At 41.5% G+C, this 22,497-nt stretch overlaps 1 protein-coding gene across 1 annotated transcript in view; it reads right to left on the minus strand.

Annotated features, from left to right (window-relative positions):
* col5a2a (collagen, type V, alpha 2a) overlaps positions 1–22,497 on the minus strand; it is a 65,809-nt gene that overhangs the window by 24,100 nt on the left and 19,212 nt on the right. Inside the window, exons 2-4 of the mRNA XM_029703040.1 lie at positions 533–757; positions 293–312; positions 126–191 (exon numbers count right to left, since the gene is read on the minus strand). Coding sequence (XP_029558900.1) covers positions 126–191; positions 293–312; positions 533–757 — 311 coding nt within the window. The remainder of the gene's footprint in view (positions 1–125; positions 192–292; positions 313–532; positions 758–22,497) is intronic.

A 22,497-nucleotide genomic window follows, 5' to 3' on the forward strand; every position in this document is an offset into this window, starting at 1 on the left:
CTGAGAAACAGCTGGTTAAAGCTATATGCACCAATAAAGCTGTATGTTGTTGAATCGCAACAAAGTTCCATATCATAAATTCAGTTTATAATAGACTTTGAAAACAAAGTGAACTATAAGCTTACCATAGGCCCAGGACGACCTCTGATCCCAGTCACCTGTGGTACTTCTCCAGGTTCTCCTTTCTGACCCTACAAACGAAGAGTAAGAAGACAGACGTTGCTCCACCGTTTAAATTCAAGTAGTAATACGATATTATAAAGATGTATCACAATGATATATTAAAGCTTACCCTGTAGACTCTGCCACCATCTGAAAATGAACATAACAGACAAAGAATCATGTCACAAAAGCATCTAGTCTACGGAGTGGAGTTAATTCTTATTTTCTTCATAGCAAAGCACTGGGTTCACACGTAGTTACATTAGTTGTTACACATTCATGAACAGTTCACACTGGGTTCTCTCATAAGAAATGTTTTTCATGACTTGGGGTCACAACAAATTTTAGGTCACGCTTTCTGACCACTCACCGGGTCTGACGTTGCCACTGGTGTCTGAGCCGCCCTCGCTCTGGCAGATGGGACAGCACTCGCCCTCGGGGATGGTCACCTTCTCACAGTTGGACAGCTCATCGCACTGGATCTCGTCGCACAGGACGGAGCCGCTGTCGCACACGCAGATCCGACATGGCTCAGGTTTCCAAATGTCTCTGTTGGTGTACACCTGGCCGTCGACCGTGCAGCCCGCGTCATCTCCTGTGGAAGGCGGGACCGACAGGACAGGTCAGACAAAGGTCAAAGGTCAGCCATGGAAAGTCAAACTTAATGCCCCCTTCCTAAAAATATTTTCTGAATACTCTCAAATGCCAGGATATAAAATGAAACAAAATAATGGCAATAGGAAAAAGAAAAACTCATGCTCTACAGAAATCTTTTAAGTGGACAACAAAAGAGATTAAATACTTAGCATGCTTAAAACATGTTGGGGCTAGGGGGCAGTATTGACAATTTCGGAAAAAATATGTGCCCATATTAAACTGCCTCCTACTCAAACTCAGAACGTAGGATATGCATATTATTACTATTTGGATAGAAAACACTCTGAAGTTTCTAAAACTGTTTGAATGGTGTCTGTGAGTATAACAGAACTCATATGGCAGTCAAAACCCTGAGAGAAATCCTAACAGGAAGTGGAAATCTGATGTGTGGAATCACATTCAAGCCTTTGCCTATGAAACACACTGTAAATTAGGATTCATGTAGCACTTCCTACGGCTTCTACTAGATGTCAACAGTCTTTACAAAGTGGTTTGAGTCTTCTCCTGTAAAAACTGACCGAACGAGAGGCCTGGAAAGTTTGTCATAGGGGGAGGGCCATTACTACTATGATGCACGTGCCCGTGGGTACTCTCTCGTTCTGAAACGTTTTGTAAGACAATGCAATCGTCCGCCTTGAATATTATTGAAGTTCTGATTGAAAAAGTCCCTAAAGATTTATGCTATACAACGTTTGACATGTTTGAACGAACGTAAATAATATTTTTTTGCACTTTCGTGATGACAAGTCCCACGCGCTTCGTACATTTTGAGTAGCCTTCGGAACGCGCTAACAAGAAGGAGCTATATGGACATAAATTATGAACTTTTTCGAACAAAACTATATTTGTTGTGGACCTGGGATACCTGGAAGTGCCTTCTGATGAAGATAATCAAAGGTAAGTGAATATTTACAATAGTATATTTGATTTTAGATGGTTCCAAGATGGCGCTAACCTGTATCGCCTAGCCTATTTTTCTGAGCATAGTACTTCGTTTTTTGCAAAGTGTGATTTCCCAGTAAAGTTATTTTGAAATCTGGCAATGCGGTTGCATTCACGAGATGTTAATCTATAATTCTTTGAATGGCAATATTATATTTTACCAATGTTTTCGAATAGTAATTTTGTAAATTGTAGCGCATTTTCAGCGACAGTTTTGGAGGCTAAATATTTTCTGAACATCACCGCCATTGTAAAATGCTGTTTTTGGATATAAATATGAACTTCATAGAACAAAAAATGCATGTATTGTCTAACATAATGTCCTAGGAGTGTCACCTGATGAAGATTGTCAAAGGTTAGTGCATAATTTTAGCTGGTTTTCTGCTTTTGGTGACGCCTGTCTTTGCATTGAAAATAACTGTGTGTAATGTTTTGTCAATGTACTGTCCTAACATAATCTAACTTTATGCTTTTGCCGTAAAGCCTCTTTGAAATCGGACAACGTGGTTGGATTAAGGAGATGTTTATCTTTCAAATGCTGTAAAATAGTTGATTGTTTGAGAAATTGAAATTATTCGATATTTGCTATCTTGTCAAGCAATCCCGTTACCGGGATGAGAACGGGAAGGGGTCCCATAGAGGTTAATAAGTGACAACAAACAACAAATATATAAAGATAACTTTATCCCATTTCTCAACAATATCAAAGCAGATCTAATTAAATAAAACATACCAAGAGTGTGCAAGGCTGTCATCAAAGGGTGGCTATTTGAAGAATCTCAAATATATTCTGATTTGTTTAACACTGTTTTGGTTACTACATGATTCCATATATGTTATTTCATGGTTTTGATGTATTCACTATCATTCTACAATGTAGAAAATAGTAAAAATAAAGAAAAACCCTTGAATGAGTACTGTAGATGTTCTAAAACGTTTGAACGGTAGTGTATATGGAGATCTCTTAGATATCTTCTTTGGGATCTGGGGGCAGTATTGAGTAGCTTGGATGAATAAGGTGCCCAGAGTAAACTGCCTGCTACCTCGATTTCTAAAATGATCAGCCGCCATTGTTGCAACCCCTATTACTAGTCTGTTCAACCTCTCTTTCATATCGTCTGAGATTCCTAAAGATTGGAAAGCTGCCGCGGTCATCCCTCTCTTCAAAGGGGGTGACACTCTAGACCCAAACGGTTACAGACCTATATCCATCCTGCTCTGCCTTTCTAAAGTCTTCGAAAGCCAAGTTAACAAACAGATCACTGACCATTTCGAATCCCACCGTACCTTCTTCGCTGTGCAAACCGGTATCCGAGCTGGTCACAGGTGCACCTCAGCCACGCTCAAGATATTAAATGATATCATAACTGCCATCGATAAAAGACAGTACTGTGCAGCCGTCTTCATCGACCTGGTCAATGCTTTCGACTCTGTCAATCACCACATTCTTATCGGCAGACTCAACAGCCTTGGTTTCTCAAATGACTTCCTCGCTTGGTTCACCAACTACTTCTTCGATAGAGTTCAGTGTGTCAAATCGGAGGGCCTGTTGTCTGGACCTCTGGCAGTCTCTATGGGGTGCCACAGGGTTCAATTCTCGGGCCGACTCTTTTCTCTGTATATATCAATGATGTCGCTCTTGCTGCGGGTGATTCCTTGAGCCACCTCTACGCAGACGACACCATTCTGTATACATCTGGCCCTTCATTGGACACTGTGTTAACAAACCTCCAAAAGAGCTTCAATGCCATACAACACTCCTTCCATGCCCTCTAACTGCTCTTAAATGCTAGTAAAACTAAATGCATGCTCTTCAACCAATCGCTGCCCGCACCCGCCCGCCCGACTAGCATCACTACTCTGGACGGTTCTGCCTTAGAATATGTGAACAACTACAAATACCTAGGTGTCTGGCTAGACTGTAAACTCTCCTTCCAGACACATATTAAGCATCTCCAATCCAAAATGAAATCTAGAATCGGCTTCCTATTTTGCAACAAAGCCTCCTTCACTCACGCTGCCAAACATGCCCTCGTAAAACTGACCATACAACCGATCCTCGACTTTCGATACCATATACAAAATATCCTCCAACACTCTACTGAGCAAGCTGGATGCAGTCTATCACAGTGCCATCCGTTTTGTCACCAAAGCCCCATATAACACCCACCACTGTAACCTGTATGCTCAACGCCGGTTGGCCCTCACTACATATTCGTCGCCAGACCCACTGGCTCCAGGTCATCTATAAGTCTTTGCTAAGTAAAGCTCCGCCTTATCTCAGCTCACTGGTCACCATAACAACACCCACCCGTAGCACGCACTCCAGCAGGTATATCTCACTGGTCATCCCCCAAGCCAACAGCCACATTGACAGCCTTTCCTTCCAGTTCTCTGCTGCCAATGACTGGAACGAATTGTAACAATCGCTGAAGTTGGAGACTTATATCTCCCTCACTAACTTTAAGCATCATCTATCTGAGAAGCTTATCGATCGCTGCAGCTGTACATCGCCCATCTGTAAATAGCCCACCCAACTACCTACCTCATCCCCACATTGTTTAAATTAACTTTTTTGCTCACGAGTATTTCTACTTGCACATCATCATCTGCACATCTATCACTTCAGTGTTAATTTGCTAAATTGTAATTACCTCGCTACTTGGCCTATTTATTGCCTTACCTCCTTACTCCATTTGCACACACTGTATAGAGATTTTTCTATTGTGTTATTGACTGTACTTTTGTTTATCCTATGTGTTACTCTGTGTTGTTTTTTTCGCACTGCTTTGCTTTATCTTGGCCATGTCGCAGTTGTAAATGAGAACTTCTCAACTGGCCTTCCTGGTTAAATAAAGGTGAAATAAAAAATAAAAAAATAATCCATGCCTTCTGGGAATGTTATAATATCCAAAGGTTATGGGTAGAGTTAGAATAGTTGGCTGTCAGAAGTATTACAATGTAAATGTCATTTTTATCCACCTGTCTGCATATTTCAAGATATGGCATATGAAGGAGCAGTGAGAAACCTCATGGGATGGATTATACTTTTCCCATCAATCATCTTGAAAGAATGCAAACTTAAAAATTGGAAATCAACTAATCCTCCATCGTTAACACAATGGAAAGGTCAAATCCTTTATTGTCTAAATGTAGAAAGTGGGTGGGCGACAGAGAGAAACAAAACAGTGCAGTTTGAGGCCATGTGGCGGAGAGGGATGCAGGCGCTTGAGATGGGAGGGTGAGTATGGGGGTCTGGGTAGCTGTGATGTCGTTGATGTTTGTGTGTGTCTGTGTTGTCATTTGTATGTGTGTTTTGTATTTTTAAAGAAAGATAAATAAAAAATATGATCTAAAAAAGTCAAAATGAGTAACTCAAAGGAACTTTGATGGGAAGGAGCATATTAGGGAGATCTGCTTTTCTGTGTAAAAATGTATGAGAACAGGGACAGGAAGAAATTGAATGCTCAAAATCACACCACTGCTCTTGAAATTCACTTTAAAGATTATGCGGTGTCATTTTTCATTTTTACAATATGTTATAGCTAAATGCTACAAATCATAGGAAGATGGCACAGAGGACACCCAGTTCTGGGTTACTGTATTAAGATAGGCTAGATGTTAAATGTTGAAAAAGAGCAAGTAACATGAAGACACTAGAGCAAAGCCATTGGTTAAATGTTATACTTCAGACATGTTCTCATAGCTCACTTCCTATTGGCTTTCTATGTAGCTTAATAATAGATTGCAGGTTTCCTCCCTAGACCCTGACATCGCTAAACTTTATGATTTCTTTGCTATCATGCAGTAACACCAACAACAAAATAAACACAAACCCAATTGGACACTTTAAACACAGAAGAGTTCATGCAGGGCCTCCTGAGGGGCCCCGTGGTCTAAGGCTCTGCATCGCAGTGCTTGAGGCATCACTACAGACCCGGGTTCGATCCCAGACTGTGTCACAACCGATCGTGACCAGGAGTCCCATAAGGAGACGCACAATTGGCCCAGCATCGTTCTGGTTAGGGGAGGGTTTGGCCGGGTGGGCTTTCCTTGGCTCATCGTGCTCTAGTGACTCCTTGTGGCAGGCCGAGAGCCTGCAGGCTGACTCAGTTATCAGTTGAACAATGTTTCCTCTGACACATTGGTGCAGCTGGCTTCTGGGTTAAGTGGGCGGGGGTTAAGAAGCGCAGTTTGGCAGGTCATGTTTCAGAGGACGCATGACTTGACATTTGCCCCTCCCGAGCCCATTGGGGAGTTGGGACACAACTGTAATTGGATATCATGAAATTGGGGAGAAAAAAGGGAGTAAAACAAATAATAAATCAACAACAGTTAACTGTAACGATGTGTTAAGCATTAATGTGGAACATATATTTTCCATTAGGTACTGGATAAAATCTCAGTTCAACTGCAGGGAAAAGAGGGTTCTGGAAAGGTGACTGTCGGTTATAGTAAAATCTCCCCACTGTCAGACATTAGCTAATTTCCTCTAAAGCTTGACTTACAGGAAAAAAAGAAAGACATACATTTACATTTACATTTGAGTCATTTAGCAGACGCTCTTATCCAGAGCGACTTATAGTAGTGAATGCATACATTTCATTAAAAACAATTCTGTGCTGGCCCCCCGTGGGAATCGAACCCACAACCCTGGCGAAGACCCAGACACCAATGAAAAATGTCTCTGTTCTGTACTGCATAATTATTTCCATTGGCACATTGACAAAAAAAAGCGATTTGATTCAAACTGGATCTTTGCCAAATCTCAAATCCTTTAACATTCCTTGTCCTGGGACTAAAGCAATAGTGTGATTACCCATCCCTTTTATGTGACAGCCCCTCAGAAGTAGTATGATCCATGTGGACCCACCTGTGCAGTCAACACAGTGACTGTTATATAAAAATGTTGATGATTTGGGAAAGACGTTTGAGGTAAAGTGCATTCGGAAATTATTCAGACCCCTTGACTTTTTCCACATTTTGTTACGTTACAGCCTTATTCTGACAATACCCTATAATGACAAAGCAAACGTTTTGCAAAAGTATTAAAAATAAAAAACTGAAGTATCACACTTAAATAAGTATTTCAGACCCTTTACTCAGTACTTTGTTGAAGCACCATTGGCAGCGATTACAATCTCAAGTCTTCCTGGGTATGACGCTACAAGCTTGGGACACCTATGTTTGGGGAGTTTCTCCCATTCTTCTATGCAGATCCTCTCCAGTTCTGTCAGGTTGGATGGGGAGCATTGCTGCACACCTATTTTCAGGTCTCTCTAGAGATGTTTGATCGGGTTCAAGTTCGGGCTCTGGCTGGTCCACCCAAGGACATTCTGAGCCACTCCTGCTTTGTCTTGGCAATGTGCTTAGGATTGTTGTCCTGTTGGAAGGTGAACCTTCACCCTAGTGTGAGGTTCTGAGCGCTCTGGAGCAGGTTTTCATCAAGGATCTATCTGTACTTTGCTCTGTTCATCTTTCTCTCGATCCTGACTAGTCTCCCAGTCCCTGCCACTGAAAAACATCCCCACAGCATGATGCTGCCACCACCATGCTTCACCGTAGGTATGGGGCCATGTTTCCTCCAGACGTGAAGCTTGGCAATCAATGGAGTTCAATCTTGGTTTCATCAGATCAGAGAATCTTGTTTCTCATGGTCTGAGTCCTTTAGGTTCCTTATGGCAAACTTTGTGCCTTTTACTGAGGAGTGGCTTCTGTCTGGCCACTGTACCATAAAGGCCTGATTGGTGGAGTGCTGCAGAGATGGCTGACCTTCTGGAAGGTTCTCCCATCTTCACAGAAGAACTCTGAAGCTCTGTCAGAGCGTTCTTGGTCGGTTCTTGGTCACTTCCCTGACCAAGGCCCTTCTCCCCCGATTGCTCAGTTTGGCCAGGCGGCCAGCTCTAGGAAGTCTTGTTTGTTCCAAACTTCTTCCATTTAAGAATGATGGAGGCCACTGTGTTCTTGGGGACCTTCAATGCTGCATAACTGTTTTTGGTACCCTTCCCCAGATCTGTGCCTTCAAACAAGCCTGGCTCGGAGCTCTACGGACAATTCCTTCAACCTCATGGCTTGGTTTTTGCTGTGACATGCACTGTCAACTGTGGGACCTTATATAGACAGGTGTGTGCCTTTCCAAAACATGTCATATCACTTGAATTTACCACATGTGGACTCCAATCAAGTTGTATAAACATCTCAAGGATGATCAATGGAAACAGGATACACCTGAGCTCAATTTAGTCTCATAGCAAAGGGTCTGAATAATTATGTAAATAAGGTATTTCTGTTTTTATTTTTAATACATTTGTAAAAATGTAAAAAAAACAATTTTTGCTTTTTCATTATGGGATATTGTGTGTAGATTGATGAGGAAGAAATATAATTTAATCAATTTTAGAATAAGGCGGTACCGTAACAAAATGTGGAAAAAGTCAAGGGGTCAGAATACTTTCCAAATTTACTGTATAACATTAAAATATGACATTTTTATTAATTACACTCTACATCTTGAATTCTTATGTGAATTTACAACAAATCTTCATGGGTTTACCTAATTTAACTACTGTAACGCGGGTCGTCTAATGGGACCAAGACGCAGCGTGTGACGTGCTCATATTTACTTTTATTAAACTCAAAATCAAACAAACAACAAAACAACCGTAAACAGTCTCGTCAGGTGCAACATACACAAAACAGGAAACAAACACCCACAAAACACAGGAAAAAACACCCCTACTAAATAGGACCTTCAATTAGAGGCAACGAGGAACAGCTGACTCCAATTGAAGGTCAACCAAAGAAATTTAAACATAGAAATAGACACACTAGAACAAACATAGTATATTTCTATTTCACTCTAACCTGTCCACCCCTGCTGAAGGCTCAGGGCTGTAGTCCACCGCTGAAGGCTCCGGGCTGAGGGGCGACTCTGGCGGCGCCGGACTGTGGGCCGTCTCTGTCGGTTCCGGACTGTGGGCCGTCTCTGTCGGTTCCGGACTGTGGGCCGTCTCTGTCGGTTCCGGACTGTGGGACGTCTCTGTCGGTTCCGGACTGTGGGACGTCTCTGTCGGTTCCGGACTGTGGGACGTCTCTGTCGGTTCCGGACTGTGGGACGTCTCTGTCGGTTCCGGACTGTGGGACGTCTCTGTCGGTTCCGGACTGTGGGACGTCTCTGTCGGTTCCGGACTGTGGGACGTCTCTGTCGGTTCCGGACTGTGGGACGTCTCTGTCGGTTCCGGACTGTGGGACGTCTCTGTCGGTTCCGGACTGTGGGACGTCTCTGTCGGTTCCGGACTGTGGGACGTTGCCAGAAGCACTGGACGGGGCACTGTCGCCGGAAGCTCTAGACGGGGCACTGTCGCCGGAAGCTCTAGACGGGGCACTGTCGCTGGAAGCTCTAGACGGGGACTGCGCACTGAAGGCCTGATGCATGGGACTGGCTTTGGAGGCGCCAGACTAGTGACACGCACCACAGGGCTAGTGCGAGGAGCAGGAACAGGATGTACTGGACTGGGCAGGTGCACTAAAGGCCTGGTGCGTGGGGCTGGCTTTGGAGGCGCCAGAACCGTAACATGCACCACATGGCTAGTGCGAGGAGCAGCAACAGGACGCACTGGACTGGGCAGGCGCACTAAAGGCCTGGTGCGTGGGGCTGGCTTAGGAGGCATCAGCCTAGTAACACCCACCTCAGGGCTAGTGCGAGGAGCAGGAACAGGACGTACTGGACTGTGGAGGCTTACCGGAGAGAGAGTGCGAGAAGCAGGCACATGCTCGACACAATAAGCACGGGGAGTTTGCTCAGGTCTTACCCCTGGCCCAGCCAAACTACCTGTGTGCCCCCCCAAAAAAAACATTTTGGGGCTGCCTCTCGTTCTTCCCTGGTAGGCTCCGATAACGGTCAATAACTTGCCCAAGTCCAGTTTCTTCTCTCCATCCACTCCAATACCGACCAGGTGTCCATCTCTGCCCGGGCACGCCGCTTGATCCAGTCATGGTGGGTGGTTCTGTAACGTGGGTCATCTAATGGGGACCAAGACGCGGCGTGTGACGTGCTCATATTCACTTTTATTAAACTCAAAATCAAACAAACAACAAACGACCGAAAACAGTCCCGTCAGGTGCAACATACACAAAACAGGAAACAACCACCCACAAAACACAGGAACAAACACCCCTACTAAATAGGACCTTCAATTAGAGGCAACGAGGAACAGCTGCCTCCAATTGAAGGTCAACCCAAGAAACTTAAACATAGAAATAGACACACTAGAACAAACATAGAAATATACTAACATAGAAAATAAACCAAAAACCCCGAAACACATAAAACAAACACCCTCTGCCACGCCCTGACCAAACTACAATAACAAATAACCCCCTTACTGGTCAGGACGTGACAACTACTCCAAAGGCAGCAGAGAGTAGCTATATCAAGAAAAGTTCCCATATGTTTTAACACAATTTATCCACAGTTACAACCAAATACTTATTCATTATGATTCATATTTTTATCTACTTAATTATTTATTGAACTTCTATTCTACCAGGTAAGTAAGTTGACTGAGAAGAACACATTCTCATTTACAGCTAAACCTGATGAAGAGATGCAGGGGGAAGGAGAGTGGTTGTACATGCATTAGCATTTCTAGGTATTTCTAGGTAATCATGATAATTGACAAAAAAACAAGCTAATTTATCAAAGGGCTAAGTACTGTAAGCTCATGGCGTAGAAGTGACATGCAGATCCTTTACCTGTTACCATTGTAAACACCAGGTGGCACCCCTGAGCTTCATAGGTAACCCCTTGACAAGAACACACCTCACAGACTGGTCAGCGCCAAACTGGCAGTGGAACATGTCTACCAGCCCAACAGCTCTTACAAGATATTACTTTTATAGCATTCAACTGTTTCCATTTATATATTTTCTTCAGTGAAACCTGTGCTGTGAGGTCTGACTGGTAGGAAACAGACTGAGCAGTCGGCTATGTCATCACTTTGGCATTGTGGGGATAATGGCTCATTCCAGATAAGCTAATCTTCTAAATGAACCATGTATTACTTCACTCCACAACATATACAAAATGACCACAGGCAGAGTTTTCCCTGAAATCAGACTTCCTAAAATGGATGCCGTAGACCATGACCAAAATTGAACAAAAGTATGAAAAAATTATGACAAAAACTATACACAAAAATATCATCCTGGAATATTTGGTTCACCAGGATCTTATTTTCTATATTGGAGGAAGATAAAGTGCGTGAAAGAGTCTGACTTTACAGTGCTGTGCTGACTACTCAGCAAAGAAAAGAGAGAACAGATAAGGAGAAACTAAGACTCTTAAGTCCATGATAACCTCGTAGAAAGCCTGTGGGATGATGTTACTGATACCATCAATCACTTTTGCCTTAACAAGACACAATGAGTCAGGACCATATGGCTATCTCAAATTAGAAGGAACTACAGTCTTGTCCAGCTACAATATGGCGTGATCAAATATACTGTAAGTAAATTTAAGTGATTGACTGTGGCAGAATTAAAGGTTTTTCCCCTGCCCCGATGAATGTCTGTGGTTATGAGTCATGCCGCCCCCATCAGCCGCCACACACAGCCACCCCCCACCGACACCCATCCTTATGTCTCAGAAAGCCGTATGGCGGTGGTGGTGGAACACTCCCCCTCCGTGGCAGCGTTGATCCGTAGAGCCTGTCTTCCACCATGTCTCCATTCTATATCTCTGGACCTCTCTGTAGAACCAGCTGTTCACTCTACACTAGTCTAGGCTACTTAAACAGTAGATAGGCCCTCAGGAAAGTTTCTAGGTCGTCCATGTTCTAAACATTTGATGAGTCTAAAAAGTCCCGGGATGGGTTAAGTTGCTTGCTAAAAGCTTTGCTGTCCTGCCTCCAAGTACCATCCATAACTAAAGCCGGGACTTTCATCAATGAAAATCAGTTTCCAGGCTATTGCTCTGTGAGAATGCACATTTGGATTATTGAATCAATAAAACACTGGAACAAACAAAGAAGAAACTCATCTTCATATGAATTCATACATCAAACATGTTTTTGCAAACCACAATGACATTTTTGTTGTTGTTGCCGTAACTGACTTTGATTGAAAAGGTCTTGGTTTGGATTCCTGTCCCCATGTCTTTACTGTGTTTCTGTAACCTTGCAGATGTATTATTATTATTTGAGGCAGATTAAAATTGACTACTGTCATGTAGGACATTTCACATCAGCTATATACAATATGCACATAGTTTGATTTAGTTCTCTTTTCTGAAACTCTCCCACAGAAAGTATTGCGCAACTGGAGAAGTGGCGGCTTGGCTTACTATAGGTTACGCTCATTGTGTAGTTTCACAAATATGACAGAAATGTAGCCAATAGTTATAATCAATGACATTTAAGCTATGGAGCCTATAAGAGTCTTTAATAGCCTAGTTGTGCTCATCCTGTCGAGCTGATTGGTGAGTGTTGGTAGGTGCAAAAAAGGATACACTTGTATGTTGTAGTGGGGCCCATATTTTTGCTGTGTTTTAATATAAAACAATAGTTGTTGATGTGTACAATTCAGATCCATTTTGTACATGTGAACAGCAGTTTGACCAATCTACCTTGTTTTATTTGAGCGCTAAAGCAATACTTTTTGTGTACATGGATTTAAAATACCCTCTCAGACATGTCATCCTGGAGCCAGGCCTACTCGTGCCCTCATAAACGTTCTTTGCAAGTCCACCCAGCAGCATTGGGTTGACTCGTGCAGGCAGGATGAAAACAACTACATCGACCATGATCCTTTGCTTGTTATGGACACTTTCACCATGATCCTTAGCGATTTTTTGGTACTATTCAGCCCCATTCAGCAATATGGCATGCTTCAAATTCAAATACTTCCAGCTTCATGTGCCATTGAGGATTTCCTATAGGAATACGTGGATGATGTCAGCGCTATCACTATCTAAGCTGACATGTTGACCACACCGCTCACATTACACGCGCAAGCGTTGTAAAATAAATGTACACATACATGTTATTCAATCCAAACTGCCCGTGCGTGTCAATGAGCGTTTGCGTAGCCAGGCTCTAAAATAGAACTTGGTTCTATGTATGATGCGTGATGCGCTGCAAGTCCCGCCTCTCCTATCACCTCATTGGTTTTTAGGAGCATATACCCACGTGGGTGATTGAAAGATGAACTGAGGTCCACACTCCAGTCCAATTGGTGGTGGTAATACACCTTAAAGTTGGTTGCCAACTGCCATATAAAGTCCACAGAAGAAGAAGAAGAAAAAGAAGGAGGAGAGATTACTAGAAACAAACTATGTTTCCCCTTTTATCTATGGATTAATTGTTGAGATCACACAATTTTGTGGGACTCAAAATGGGTCAAAATTCTACAAAGATCCAGAAAAAAGGACCTTGTGCATTTTAGGTCAAATAACAACCCAATGTTTACATCCCAGGACAAATTAGCTTGCAACAGACAAAATCAACATGTGCGTGATGGCGCATGCGGACACACATGCATGCCCGGTCTAGTCAGTGCAGAGCTTGGAAAATGCAACCCCTCCCCTCTCCTCTCAGCTTAATTCATTGCAAGTTCCATACTTTCCTCGGACAGGTAAAAACCTGCTAACAGTGAAAAAACATGCTGCCCCCCTTTTGTGGAGTTCGTCTGAATACTAGTGTATTTCCCATTAGTATTCTCACTCAGACGGACCACTCCTGTTTGAGAACATGGACTTTCTCTAGGTTACTGAGAATGAGAGAATGTTTAGTTGTGTTCTTAGTAAGACTCCCTAGACTGTTAAACTACCTCAGGGGGAACAAAAGCCAGATAAAGCTTACTACAAGCTCTATGGAGACGCAAGATTTGGAGCGTTGCAATGTCTTTTTTGTCACAAAAGGGGCTCCTTGTAATATCCAGAATTCAACATACTTTTGTATTACCTGAAAATTGAGACTCGCCGTATCATTCCTTCCACAGCCGTGGGGGGCAGTGTTGTCGCTTGGTTCCTTGATCTGATCAATAGGCTTTATAGGCTATTCATCAAAGTAGTCTATTTTGCATTCATAACCAAATATAATCTCAGAGACTGTTCAAACTGTAAACCAAACAAGAATCCATCCCAAAAAGTAGTTTTTTTAAGTAAAAACGAATGATTCTAGGCTATTGTGAAATGGTTGAACCTGCTGTGGCCAACTAGCTAGCCATGTTTTTTTTTCTCCATGACCAATACATGATGACGTTCTATTTGTAGCTGATATGGGAATTAATACACAAGCAGCATATCAAACTGGGATAATGTTTTAGGTTATATAAGCAAGTATAAGAATATTTTCCACAACATCTTATTTTATTATACATCTGATTATTTCACATGGAGATGTGGGAAGCTAATAAGGCTAGATAGCTTGCTATATTTTTAGCCAGGCTAAAGCCAGGTAGCCAGGCTGCCATCTAGCTACTACTGGCAAGGGAAGGGAAACACTATATTCACGCCACTTCGATACTGAAGTGAATTTTTCTTAGCAGTGTAGGAAAACTTATGCAGCAGGCTAGGATAATTAATGTAGCAGGTTAGGAGACTGAGGTTAAGGTTAGGGTTAGGGAACATTCTCTCCTAACCTGTTAAGAAAATCACTTTGTATCGAAGTGACGTGAAAAGTGTGTCCCCAGCAAGGGAAGGCGACTCTTCCGTGCGTTCACAAAATGAAATGACAAAAAAAAAACTTTGCTATCACCCCCTTGTGAATGGGAGTGGGACTGGTGAGGACATCATGTTTCCAAAAGGTGTCCACTGCTCGAAAAATCCCACTCCACCCATGCACATGCACGTAGATCAATGGAGCGGAGATTGTAGAAACCTTAAAAGTGAACCGCAGCATCCAAACTTGAACCATGTCAAACATCTATGATCAAATTCCAGTGAATCTGGCAGAAGGTGAAAATGAATGGGTACTTCATGGATTTTCCTTGGCTAATGTGGCTGTAGACTTGCAGCCAGAAGTGTAGAGGTTACAAAATGACCTGATGGAAACAATGAGTCATTTAAACTCAACTCTCTCTTTCCCAAAAGCAAAAAAAACTCAATGTCAGCCAAACTGTTTCAGATAGTTGGGTTACGCTTATTCAAATAGCAAGATGTCCCGAATGCTCTGTCAGGTGTCAGACGCATCCAAAAGCAGCCTAATCCTTTTGATATGACTTAGTCATTTTATTATTGCTTGTTTTCTTTGTAGGCCTGAACAGATCTGCCATTTGGGAAGACCAGAGTGTTCCTGCTGACAGTGTTGATCCTGTAGGAATACTGTCAGAGTACTGTCTGCTTTTTCCAGGTCATACAGATGAGTTACAGATGCTGGGTGGCTTTGCGGCTGCTGTGGTGCCTGCTTTGAACCCTTTGGTGTCAGAGCCTACATAAATCTCCCAGTTCCTCCTCCCCTTTGACGCCCTCCTGTCATTGGTTCACTGATAAAGCCATCCAGGACAATGATTGGTCACAAACAACTGGGTCACTATTGTGTCTATGAAGCTTAATGAAGGCTCCATAACCCTTTTTAACACCTAGGTAGATGTTTCACAAATAATTTATAAGCAAATGCCATACTATAAAGGGCGATATGACAGGTCCTTACACCTGGCATTATTGCCACGTAGCAGACGGTGTATTATGTGTGCAGCTTTTGAAATCTTCATTAAGCCTTTTTATAAAACGGGTGCGTCTAATCCTGGAAGCTGATTGGTTAAAATAAAATTTCAGCCGGTGTCTATTCCACAAGTTACCACCGGCTAAAGCGATGACGTTGAAATGCCTATTTACTCTATTCCATCTCACTGTACAATCCACTGTCTCATCAGCCCAGCCAGGCAATTTAATAAACTTGATCCCCACTGTAAAAAGCATCTAGACATTATCTCCCATTTCTTTTAGGCTAGCAATTGGTTTTCAGCAGCAAATATTTGTATAAACATTGCTGTCTATTTCCCTGACATTTGCAACATTGTTTAAATATTGAATTTCAATCTCCAGCTGTCCCATAGTAATGAATGTGTAAGGGTCGGTACTCGGGACGAGTCAGATCGGCAGGCAGCTTTTCTCAGCCAGTCGAAATCATGAATCAGCATCATTTTCTATGAATATATACAAAGAAATGGCAAAGAAAACAAGTCAAACTAAATGAGATGCAATTAGTTTGCAGTCTTTCCAGCTTCAGTTTGAAGTGATTGTGTTAGCTGTGATGTTGGCTAGCTCTGAACAACAGTGTCCTGATGAGAGAGCACATTTCTATGCCAGGTGAAATATCGCATCATTAGCTCATTGTTATGGATGTATTCAAATAAATGTCACTAGAAAACATCTTAAACAAATGCAAATGCAGCTACTTTGCTGTTATTCTGGCTGCAGTGTTTGACGTGACTAGCAAGCAAGGGATAAGAACATTGCCAATCAGTATGGCAATAGAACATTTAGAACGAACAACTGGATACAGAACAAAAAATACTTAACAACTGGGTAGCATCTCAGGCAACAGAACCAATAGAATGAAAGACCAGCTGGCTTGGGTAGCAACCCTAGATTTGTGTTGGGACTATATCTTGTGGAAAAATGAAATAGTATGAATAAATTCATACAAATTTATTTTTTGATGAAAATATGTCAGTCATTATTTGAATATGTTGGTAACCCGTTGTATAAAAGTGATAATGCCATCAAAGCCAGGGTGTTTGGAGGATATATTGGCACGGTTTGCCGGTCCTCGACTTTGTCTTGGGCCTATATACCCTCCAAACACCGGCTTCTCTGGGATTATCACTTAAATTACATATACCGTGTGTAGTGTGACCTAAAACTGCCTTTGCATTTTCAGTGTTGAAATTGTTGTCCGAAATGTCCGAAATGTCTTGTCAGCAACTAGTTACTACAAAGTGTCAGTTGAAAGTGAACGTAAACCCTATGATACCTGGCCCTCTGTGCTTTGTTAGGGGTGTCCAGAGGAGTTGCCTCCCTTCAGAAGATTATAAACAACATTATTTCATATTCCAAAGTTGTGAGGTATGAGAGCTGGGGATTATAGGCAAACCTTGTTGGCACAACAGAACACTGTTGCTTCTGGTTTGAACACGCACTTCACCTTCCCTTCCATTCCATAAACAAGGTTAGGCTTGAGTAGGGATGGGGAGTTAAATGAATAAGTAGCTGATTACATGCCTGTGCTTCTTTTTCTTCTGGAGCTGTCTCTGACGGTCGGGGCTTCCTTTAAAGAAATGAAACTCTCGAATGGTTCCAACCATGTTTGCCAGGGAGGATGCAGTCATTCTAAATTATTCCTATCCCCTTCTACTGACTACTAGTTTTCAATAGTCTTTGTTCCACAGAGCTCGTCTGTGGTCAAGTACCGTCTACACTGCAGGCCTGGGTTTATATAGTATTGAAATCTAACAATTACTTGCGTTTTGCTTCATTGAGCTTGCCTGGGAAAAAATGCACAGTCCTAAAAGCGCAAACCCTGCCTCCAGGCAGGCTCAAAGAAACGGTTGAAGACTTAAATATCTTAGAAATAATTTAAATACTATTTGAACCCAGGTTTGCCACACTGAGATGTCCCTCTTAATTAGATGCAGAATATTTACAGTAATACTATGGTGTTCAAGGAAGGCTCGAGTAACTATAATATGTGGAAAACGTATTTAGTCGGCTAAAACATATACTGGATTAAAAATACAGCCCTAGCAAGCCATAACAGAAAGTAATGGCGCCTGGGGAAGGTTATGGGATAAGATCAGTATGGTAATTAATCCTTCACATAATCATATCAAACATGACTGGAAGCTACAGTAACAAGCTTGGTTCTCTCTTTTGCACGACTAGCTTTCTGCAAAATACAGTGAATTTAGACCAATGTACAGCAAACCATCCAACTGCGAACCAGCAGTGCTCAAACTGGAGAATAGTAATAGCTACATATGTACACACTTCTACTAGCAAGTCACAACAATATGCCAGTTACTGAAAATAATAAAATGTTCAAGTCAAATTATCTGGCCATGTGGTTTACCTCACGATGGCTGTCAATAGTCCGTGTATATGAGATGAGAAAATGAGTCAGTCGCAGGACACCGAACTGAGTAAAACATACGTTATTTTACTCTAAACAAAGTTCAAATACAAAATCCACACAGGGATAAAACAAATAACTATACATACAAGGAACACGACCAACAGTAAAACAATAACGCACAAAACATACTGAATATCAGAGGGTTTAAATAGGGAAGTAATCATAACGAAATGGGAACCAGGTGTGAACAATTAAGACATAACAAATGGACAAAGAAACATGGATCGGTGGCAGCTAGAAAGCCGGTGACGATGACCGCCGAACGCCACCCGAACAAGGAGAGGCACCAACTTCGGCGGATGTCGTGACAATGGCATTTGGCTTGCTCTGTAACCGTGTATGGTTTGTGTTTGCTTTTTTCCCTTTCAGATGAATTACAGCTCTCTGACCACAAAGCCAATGATGTTGAGCATATAACATATCATTTATGGTATTATAACACACCTGGCACATAAAAACAGGCATGAAGAAGAATTCCAGCTCAAAGCATATAATTAATCTCTATGTAAAAGCGCTTATTAAACGCTCCTTAACCTGAACCAGCTGTGCTATACTTGCATGTCTATTACTGTAATCAATTTCCATTTCACTCCAGTGGTCTTAAATGGCATATCTTACGATTTGTGAGATAAATGTGCATGTCATTTCTAGACAGAAACAACAAAACAGCACTAGCACTATCTATAGGTTGAGTGTGAGGCAAGTTAGTCTATGTTACGGGCATATATCTCCTGTGTGTATAGTGTCATATCATTTGCATACATTTTTGGTGTGAAAACTAACCATATACAGGTACAAAATACTCTTTGGTTTCCACAGGTGTAGGCTACCTGTTTGATTTGTAACCATGTGTTATCTCTACAGTGTTCGGGTTATCGGGTTAGCAGTAAAACATGTGGTTTCCACATCCTCTCAGGTGGTGTCCACTAGATCAAACCAAGCAGAACATGTTGACACCCTTTAAGTGTAGCTGGGCACGTTTTCTCTCTTTGTGAATACATACAGGCTATCCTGTAACAGACCTTCTGAATCAAACTCAGATACATTACAATCCATATGTTCTCTGTCTCTGGTGTTGAATTCATTTGGTGATCAATTGAGCCTCATAGACTGCAAGCACCAAATCAACAGACACAATATACACCTTAAAGACCAATAACAAGCACATCATTGACTATGACACAGCTGGAACGATCTTCCTCATTACTTCGATAGTAATTTCAAGCTCAATTTCTTCCTTCCATCTTCCATGCATGAGAACCCAGCCAGTCCATACATCACACCAGGGTCATATATTAGGGCATGTAATATACTTTTTTTAAATGTTTCGGAATAGAATATTTAAATTAATGTTTCTTATTGGAGGTAGTTCCTCCCAGTTTCTTCCGCTTTAGTGCCAAATGAGGACAACCCACAATGCAAAGGAAACTTTGCATGGTGACGTACAACATTCCAGTTTACCAGCCTGCACTTTAACAAATACACAATGTCATGGGATCCTGGTGTTTTATATGAACTTAGTGCATATCCAGATGTGGGAGAATAAACTCTCTGCTCTGCTCTACAGCGAGGAGGAGGAACAGTAAGGGGATGTCTACCGCGATGTTGCCCATATTTTTACATACAAAATAGAGTGAGAGTAAATGTTTGATATAAATGGAGATCTTAACAGAAACCACTTACTGAAACAACTCTCTGAAACAACTCACTGAAACAACTCACTGAAACACTCACTGAAACACTCACTGAAACAACTCACTGAAACAACTCACTGAAACACTCACTGAAACACTCACTGAAACAACTCACTGAAACAACTCACTGAAACAACTCACTGAAACAACTCACTGAAACAACTCTCTGAAACAACTCACTGAAACAACTCACTGAAACACTCACTGAAACACTCACTGAAACAACTCACTGAAACACTCACTGAAACAACTCACTGAAACACTCACTGAAACAACTCACTGAACTTGAACAACTGAGGGGGATAGAAGCATAAATCTACATGATTTAATCATTAAAAGATAATCATGTTTAATTTATTTTTTTATTTCACCTTTATTTATACAGGTAGGCTAGTTGAGAACAAGTTCTCATTTGCAACTGCGACCTGGCCAAGATAAAGCATAGCAATTCGACACATACAACAACACAGAGTTACACATGGAATAAACAAAACATCCAGTCAATAATACAGTACAAAAAAGAAAACGAAAAAGTTTATTTGCAGTGAGTGCAAATGAGGTAAGATAAGGGAGTTAAGGCAATAAATAGGTCATGGTGGCGAAGTAATTACAATATAGCAATTAAACACTGGAATGGTAGATGTGCAGAAGATGAATGTGCATGTAGAGATACTGGGGTGCAAAGGAGCAAGATAAATAAATAAATACAGTATGGGGATGAGGTAGATAGATGGGCTGTTTACAGATGGGCTATGTACAGATGCAGCGATCTGTGAGCTGCTCTGACAGCTGGTGCTTAAAGCTTAACTTGATGTCTTCACTTGATCCTTCCCTAACAACTCCACCTAAAACAGTCTCTTTCTACAGCATATAGTTTGTCATCTGTCCTATTTTAAATGTCAGTTGGTAATTCATTATGGCTACCAGGGATTATTATTTAGCAACATCCCAATGTCTTTAGTTGATATACAGTAGAAACGTAAAAAATAAATATAATGAATATGCACTACCAGCACCATGTAGTCAGGCTGAGGGTGATATCACTCTAAATGACACAATCACACTGAATGGCTAAGAAAACCTGTCAGTCAATGTCCCGCCTCCTAGGATATAATATGTCAACTGACACCAAACAAAATGGCTCACATGCTACCCAGAAACATCAGTGGCAATATCCACTAGGAAAGGTAAACAATCACCAGCGTGTTTATAACAGAGCAGCAGCTCTTGCAACTCATCCCTCAAGAAAACTGCTCGCCTACTGCTCGCCTGTCTTCGATTAGGCCTACTTCTACAATAGGGCTTTTCAGATCATTGGCCTCCCTGAACTAAGAACATAGTAATTACTGTGTAATTAGCATCTAATTGATGCTTGGGATAAAACCAATCATAGGTTTTTACAGTGGTAATGCTGCTCCAGCTGACCTCAAACCCTCGTTATGCATAACACAAAGCAGACAACAAATCAGAGGTTTTTTTTACTTTTTCAAAGGACTTGATTTGTTTTCAGAGATGTCTAAGTTTCTGTATGGATTCATAATTGTCCTTCTCTGGAACAGAGAACTACAACTGCAGAGAATGTACTCAAGCTGGACTTCTATGTGGCTATACTTCTTAAACCTTGAATAAGCTAAACTCCAGTCGAAAGATGAAATCACATGTTCGATCATAATCATTATTTTTGGAGGGACAGACTTCGAGCTGTTTTATGTGGCATCGTATATATGTCATGGGAAACATCCCTGGGCTATTGAAGATATACTGCCACCACCTTTCATTTGACCTCTAGGCGTAATAATTAAATAATGCCATATTCTGTCCCTAGCGAGGGAAACATCCTTGCCTGGTGTTTCCTTGTAATGCTAATTATCTTGGTCTCGCTCTCTCTTTCTCTCCCCCTTTTCCATTCCATCTCTCTTTGTTTGATAGGTCTGAAAGCTAGCAGAGCTGATGCAGCTGGTTTGCAATGACACTGACTTACATTACAGTGTGTTGCTCAGAACAGCCTAGGGCAAGGCAAAGATGTGGTCTAAATATTTACATCTCACGACTGCGCCGCAGATTTGCGTACTTTAGTCATGCACGTTCATGCACTTCAGTCATGCACTTTAGTCAGGCACAGTCTAGGAATGAATGGGAATGCTTTTTGTTCACAGCAAATTCTCCAGTGTTAAATCAACACGATTCATTCATTAAATTAACACTGAAAGTGTGTACCTGTAAAGACACTGGAATAGTGTTAAATTAACACACTGCTTGGTGTAAAGCCTTATTTCCTAGTGTCTTGCCTTTCGAGTGAATTGCAGAGTTACTACCAATGATTGTATTTGCATTCCTCCATTTTCAGTCCTATGAACTTCACCAAGTGAGATCCTGAGCGAATATGTCATCATTAAAATGTTATTATTGAACACAATGCGATGCGTATTTCATAAGGCCTTATTTTAAAGGCCTACACTCTAAACATAACAATTAATAACTCTGTGTTTAATTAACACTCATTGGTGTGAAATAACCCCAGTGGTGGTGTTAATAACAACAGTTGAACCAAAACCACACCCATCATATTTCACAGCATGCTCTATTGCAGGTTGATTTTTAAGAATTGTTTGTTTCAATATCTATGTTTTGGGATTTACATTGACTGATTCATTAATCTATGCTTCTCCAATCTAAATGACATACATTTTCTAAACTAATCCAATATGTTACTTGGACTTATTGCATCCGTTACTGAAATGGTGTTCCAGTTTAGATGCTTTAGCTAGTCTCCTATTTCAGTCTTCTCAATGCTGGCAGTCTTTCTGAATGCAGGTTGCGGGTGATTAAAAATGACAAAGATTGGATATCCTCTCTCTGGCTGGATTTCAATAGGAATTACACATCACTTTGCAAGACATCATAATTTG

The sequence above is a fragment of the Salmo trutta genome, chromosome 20 (genome assembly GCF_901001165.1).
Source record: "Salmo trutta chromosome 20, fSalTru1.1, whole genome shotgun sequence".
Lineage (NCBI taxonomy): Eukaryota > Metazoa > Chordata > Actinopteri > Salmoniformes > Salmonidae > Salmo > Salmo trutta.